This window comes from Sinocyclocheilus anshuiensis, unplaced genomic scaffold (genome assembly GCF_001515605.1).
Source record: "Sinocyclocheilus anshuiensis isolate Anshui unplaced genomic scaffold, SAMN03320099.WGS_v1.1 scaffold581, whole genome shotgun sequence".
NCBI lineage: Eukaryota > Metazoa > Chordata > Actinopteri > Cypriniformes > Cyprinidae > Sinocyclocheilus > Sinocyclocheilus anshuiensis.
The window spans coordinates 238,768-245,755 of NW_015540886.1; the positions used below are offsets into that span (position 1 = coordinate 238,768).

Here is a 6,988-nt window from a genome sequence, read left to right on the forward strand (position 1 = left end):
TCCAGCATTATAAGCCTTAGATCGAGTTGATGACTTCTCAAACATAGCGTTTTGGGATGCACCATTTCCATCTTTGGGCTACTCTTTCAGAGTGCCACGATAACCCCTTAGAACGGTATTTAAAAAAAAAATCCATGTTATGGAAAGTGTGCACGTGAAGTCTTTGTACACTTTCTAAAATCCACACTGGTAAGTTCGCACGCTAGTACTCTGCGGGAACCATGGTTACATACGTAACCTGAGACGTTTTCTTTTAGTATTTTAGGTGAATAACTGTCTGTGTCTTGTTTGTTTTGTTCGTGCAGGTGTTAATTCTGCAGCTTCCTGTGGTGTATTTGTGACTTCCTTAATACGATGAAAGTAAGATAAGATGCCAGACACTGTGATTTACACAACAGATGTTCTTGACTACACCATTGACGATCAGATCAGATGTAAAAGTGAATTTTGCATAATAGGTGCCCTTGAACGAGTTTGAAATCATAAGCAACCTGGCAATTCCTCAGTCCACATGTTCCACCTGTCACATGTTTTAATAAGCGCATCATTAGTCATTGTTATTGATGATTCCATGTGCTTGCTCAGAGATATTCATAAAGTTAAAGTGTGTAATTCTGTACCACTAACATCACCATACAGAACTATACATGCAAATGGTTTTATAAAACAATATTTATATGGTTGTGATATAGTTATTTCTGCATATTTAGCTATAAAAATAGAAAAATTTATAACTACGTGATCAGATTTACATTCATATATTCAGATATACCTGAATATGTAGTTTTTTGTTTTTAAAGAAAAACTTGAACTCTTAGATCTTAGATTATCTTAGATCTTAAATCTTAGATGTTTTTCTCAGAACTATTTCAGTTTCAGAAATTGTCACCAAAAAAATATGCTCCTCTTTTCCAGCTACATATTTACTTTTTCAGACTAGAGAACAGCATTTTAGTCATTTTAATAGTAATGCCTTGCAGTTCTTGGATATCAAAATACAACTTGGATGTTTTAGGAAATCTCTTTCTCACTGACAGTTGTCTCTTTTTGTCATTTAGGACTGGTAAATGCAGGCTAATCCAGTATTTAACATATCTTAAAAATACAGTTAATTAGAGACCGTTTTAAAGAGCTGTAGTTTTGTTAAAGGGGTCATATGATGCTGCAAAAGAGAACATTATTTTGTGTATTTGGTGTAATGAACTGTGTTTATGCGGTTTAAAGTTAAAAAAACACATTATTTTCCACATACTGTACATTATTGTTTCTAATTGAAATCGCATCATATGACCCCTTTAACTCCCAGTGTTTGTTCTTCATCAGTCGAAAACTGTCAATAGCATTTCTCACTATTAAAGATAAATTTACATGTGTAATTGACTTTTCACAATGATTCTAATATGAGTCTTTACCAGAGGAGTAATTATGTAAATTGAAGTAATTAGGAGGATATTTTCTGCTCTAAAAAAAGTTAAAACTTGTATTAGACATTTAGCAGCATTGATAGAAGCCCAATGGGAATTCCTACAATGTGAAGCAGAAGAAATCTGCATGTTTAACTGACATCCACACAGCCCAAGGATATGGCAACCTTGGCAAAGAGTCCATTTGCCAGGATGGAGAGAGACTTGTGAAAGTCAAACACCTACTTATGAGACGAAGGTGTGTGCCAGCTGACATGAAAAATCTGCTGCCTGGCCTAAGGGCAGGGTGGGGTGTTGATAGTGAAGGCAGTGAGAGTTTGGATTTCTTCCTGGATCCCGCAGCGCTCGGCATGAGGAGCCATAAATACAAGGGCTTGGACATTCGCTGTGACCTCTGGACACTGGTCATGTAGAAAAGACATATTTAATATTTAGACTCTCATCAGTGTGGTACAACATGCAGAATATGACTGCTAATTCAAAGACTTCAAATAAGTCTTTTCATTAACAAAAAAAAAAAAGAATGCTGTCATTATGAGTTATGAAAACAAATCATTGTTTAAACCCCATTCAAAAATATTATGAAAAATGTATATATTTTAAAATGTTATTTTATATTTTTGTATTTCATGTATATAAGTTGAAAATATATTTTGTTTAAACCTTCAAATGACAAAATGTACTTCAAGGGCAAAATAATACAGATATATATAGATACAGTATATTTAGATTTAATATATTTATCCCATCAAAAATGTATTTATGTAAAAATACACTATTATAACTTAAATTTTAACAATATGTTTTAATATTCTGAAATATATGTAAAAATATTTAATTATTTTTGCCTTATGGGTCTGATTATATTTCTATTTTTGTCTATTTGAGTTATAATGACTGAAGAGCAGTTAAAAAATATAAAATTATGTTTAATTATGTCCAAACCTATTAATCTTAAAATAAAGGTGCAATCTGTGTAGAAGCTGGGAATGTGCTGTCCTAATAGTTAGGCAGTGTGAAGCTCTCAGAGCATAAAATAGTAAGTCAAGAGGCAGGTGTGATAAAACTCAATAAAGTCATTATTCTATTTTGAACTACATCCCTAATTAAAATGACCAAATTACCCCTCTACTCATTCTCAGGTGACATTAAATTAAGACTGTATTGCAGTAAAAGTTAATACTCTTCTTTAAAAAAAAAAAAAAAAAAAAAAAGATTTTAATGCTGTAATGCCTGCATTAAAACTATTTAATGAATAGTTCAGTTTATGGGCTAATCTAGCTATGCGAATACATTACAATTGACCCATAGCCTCTATACTGTATTTTGTGTTTGTACAAATACAATTAACACTCCTATTGATTTGCAACGGCATCTACTTTTTAAGACACGTTTGGGGAAAACATTTCAAGTAAAATAGTTTTGTGATTGCACTCTGAGGGCCCTTGGAGATAAAATCTTAAGGCTGTTATTTTCTTTCCATTTTATGTGATAGACCACCTTTGCAAACCTACATGATGGTGAAAAAGAGTTGCTATCCAGATTGCTGCAATGCACTTTCATACAATAACAGACTTAGGAAGTGGGAGAAAACGCTTTTGCATTATGTCTGCCTAGATAATTTCTGAGATCGGCTTTTTCTGGTGCTCTGAATGGCATTAATATTTAATCACATTATGAATTGGGAAAAGGAACACAATTACCAAAGTAAATACACCTGTCCCACCATGCAAGAAATTGCAAAAATCCCACAGCGCACAGCTTTCTTCCCTCAAGGTAAGGAGCGGGAGACGATTGCGCTAACTTTGAGATTTGCAACACTGTGATCCTTGACTCTATTTATTTGTTTTCCAGCATGCCAGTTCAGAGATTCTCCGTTGAGACTGAATCAGTGTTATCCCTCAAATATGTATTGACTCACTTTGCTTGCTCTAAGAAAACTAATACAATTAGACAGACCTTGGGGCCAGACTGTACCTGTACTCGTCTCTCAGACCTACGTTTTGTCTTGAACATCAAGGAATCTAATGGAGAAACATGATTCATAGAGCTCTTAATAACATCATTGTGCTTTAATGCCAATTAGACTTTAATGGCAATTAATTCAATTAAAAAGACCCTGTCTCCATCTGAATGCCATTATTTATTAGGTTAGTGAAATATGCTTGTTAATCTTGCTTTGTCATTTCTTTCATCTGAAGTCAAATTTTAATATTCAACCTTGTGTGTGCTAAACTGGGCAACTGAAAAACATTTTCTATCACTGCTCGTGAGATTCATGGTCGCATAAGAGATTAATAAGGATAATAATAATAATGCATTTTATTTATAATGCGCTTTTCTTAGACCCAAAGCGCTACAGCAAATATAGTATAAAATACATCCATTAAAATAAAAAATGCAACAGCAATAGAATATAAAGAGAAAAAAAATATTAAGACATAAATGCTATCTTAAAAATAAGTTTTTAAATATTTCTTAAAACTACCTAATGTGGGGGCATTCCTAACGGTTAAAGGAAGTGCATTCCACAACCTAGGGGCCGCTACAGAGAAGGCTCTTTCACCCATAGTTTTTAATCTGCAAGAAGGCTGTTTAAGGAAGAGAGGGTCTACAGAACGGAGAGACTGAGGAGGCATGTATGGAGTAACTAAATCACATATGCATGAAGGAGCAGTTCCTTGCACAGCTTTGAATGTTAAAAGTAAGAATTTTAAAGTCAATACGAGCATGGATCGGAAGCCAATTGAAATATGAGATATGTTTATTTTCCTCTCCTGCATACAGAAGAACATAGCAAAATGTATTCTGTGGTTAATAGGTTCACTTTTGTTGGCCAGAGATGAGCTCTTCATCCTCCTATACTTGCCCTAAATCACATGACCAGGTGACACCAGCCAAGTCCTTTAGAAACAGCATGCTCTCGTAGTGGTCTCCGTTGGCAGTGTGTGTGAGTGTCTTTTGTGAATCTTTGACAGAAGCAGCCTTGGCAATAGAAAAGAAAAGATGAGAAGAGGAGGCTCTTGTGCTACATGTAGGAGAGCAAAGCTTCATCATGAGCAAATGAAACTCCCTTTACAATCAGAAAATAACGTGTTTGAGATTCAAGTTTCAGTAATCAGAGAAAAATTCTGAAATTAACAGTTCAGAGAGGAACTTAAGTTAGCATTCTTTCATGAGAAGCATGATAATGTCTGGCATTGGCAAACGTGTTTGCAGATGGCAAGTAGCTGATGGATTTCTCAGAAACAGCATGACTGTGTCTGTCTGTGTTCCCATTAATTAACAACACAAGCTTGCGGTTCACATAACAGTGCATGAAACAACAGTGGAAATAGTGATGATAAGCTTGACAGATCTGAAAAATATTATTAATGTGCATTAAGGTGAAAACCTTGGTTGAAAAGAAAGTGTTAGGTTCATAGTTATGCCTTATTTGTCTGATTTGGAAACAAGAAATAAGTTAATCACCTTTTTTCTTTGTAGTCAGAAATAACTGGTACGTCACCCTGCTGTATCTATTTGATTTCATCTTCTGTACTGGCTGAGTGTTTCACATTGTTTTCTTTGGCCTTTCAATGTCACTCCAGTTCTCCGAAATGTTGTTTGTTTTATTTTTATGGCTCAGAAAGCCTTCCTATGCTGTCCTGAGTGCTGCTGGGTTGGAATGGCTCTCAATGGGAGCTCCACGCTTCTGTTGAAACAGATTTACAGACGAGTTATGCAAAATGAAAATGCCAGTGCGACTGCAAAGATTTAGTCAAGCTGGTTGCAAAAAACCTGGCTGACACTGGCTGTATAAATATTAGCCTAAAACACTAGTTTGTCACCATTTTATTGATTGAGCACCATACAGAGCCCTTCAATATTTCTTGTAATTTCCAGTATGGACCACCACAAGCTTTCACATGCATCTTCAAGTAAAAGAAATATTAAGTGCTCATCATGTCTTATTTTTCAAGTCAGGGTCAAATTTCTCCAAATGTCTTGGGTCAAACTTGAAACAATATAAGGCAAGGGTCTTCAACCGGGGGTCCGTAGCGGTGTTGAAGGGGATCCGCCAATTAATGTTTGATCATAAATATTTTTTTGTTAAAAAAATTAAAACAAAAAAAACTAAGTAAAATATAAGCACACTGAAATGAAAGCAATAGCACCCACAATTGATACTGTAATGATATAATATTATTTCCAAAACAGATTTAGCAAATGCTCCATTGCATTTTTGAGTTTGAGCTCTGGAGAATGTGAATGACATGTTTGTTGAGCTCTGGCCAATCAGAGGTGTTTAAGTTAGAATCCACTCACCGCTCAAAACGCCGGTGTTTCTGTTCGGTGCTGAGTTATGCTCGCTCTCGCGAATCCTCTCTCATTAACAACGACACAATGTAAGTAAGGGGTTCATTATGCAGTGTAGACAACTTTATTCATTTTAATGGAACGTTGTGAGATTACGAAGGGGTGCTTTCCCTGAAAAACGTCGAAGACCCCGATATAAGGTATGCAAGCGCCTCAAATCTTGGCTCACAACTGCAAATTCTGCCTTTGCTGTAAGAGAAGTGTTATAACAGAAGCTATAGGTTATAAACATCACAGCTTTTATCCATTATCCACAGTCTCCAAGTGCAGACCTCAGAGAGACAGCTCAATAAAAGAACCGCTATCATATTGTGCAAATGATTTTGTTGGTCAACATTCATATCATGACAAAAGTAATGCTTTTGATACTTGTGCTTTCATGTGATAAGTACACTGTTTTAGATGTAATTATTAAATATGGTTTCAAATTCAAAATGTGGGCTTGTAAAGTCCAAAGTTGCTTGCTACAAAAAGCAAAGGAAAGCAGAGTGAATTCTCCTGCCGAGCTTTTAACTCTTGTTTTAGTAAACCTGAAACCCTCATAGACATTTCCAGATGTGATTGTGTTGCCTACTAATAATGACCAAGTAGGTATAGCAGAATAATAGTAACTTTAGGCTGTAAATGACCATGAAAGAAGAAACAGAACAGAACAGAAATCGAAATAATCTGGGCCACTAATAATGTTCACATCAGCATAATCTCCATTCACAGATGACTGTCAGGACATCTGTTCTGTGTACAAAAAGATGCACAGTAGTTAAAGTTATTCCATCCCATCTGAAAGAGGAACCCTCCCTTCTTGATCGGGTTCCCAAATTACGAGTGGAAAGAAAGTTTGGCTCTTTAGATCCCAGTGAGAGGGACTTCTGGGTGGAAGAAGGTTTAAAGAGAAGATTATCTTCGCTCCAGCTACAAGTTATGGAGAGTAACCCTTACTTCAGCAGTCAACAAGGGCTTTGCAAAGATGTGAGTATTACATGTGAGCTTTTTATGCGATAGAAAATTAGCAAAAGTAGAGAAAAGTAAAAGTCTAGTCTAGGAGTCTCAAAATCGAAATATGCAATGCTTCATAAGAAAATCAATATTTAGGTGGAATGATGGTTCTCTCTGTAATGTATACATCTAAAATAATTAACTAAATTATATATATATATATATATATTTTTTTTTTTTTTTTTTTTTTTTATTTTTTAAAGGTTTAG

The 6,988-nt window shown here is 35.1% G+C and overlaps 1 protein-coding gene across 2 annotated transcripts in view; it reads left to right on the forward strand.

Moving 5' to 3' along the window:
* Positions 1–6,988, forward strand: part of LOC107688706 (tenomodulin-like) — a 51,841-nt gene that overhangs the window by 8,901 nt on the left and 35,952 nt on the right. The window contains exon 1 of one of the 2 annotated variants that reach the window (XM_016486440.1): positions 6,650–6,752. The exons of the other annotated variant lie outside the window; for it this stretch is intronic. Within the exon in view, the coding sequence (XP_016341926.1) occupies positions 6,705–6,752 (48 nt within the window). The 5' untranslated portion in view covers positions 6,650–6,704. Of the gene's footprint in view, positions 1–6,649; positions 6,753–6,988 lie in introns of those variants that run through there. 2 annotated transcript variants of the gene reach the window in all.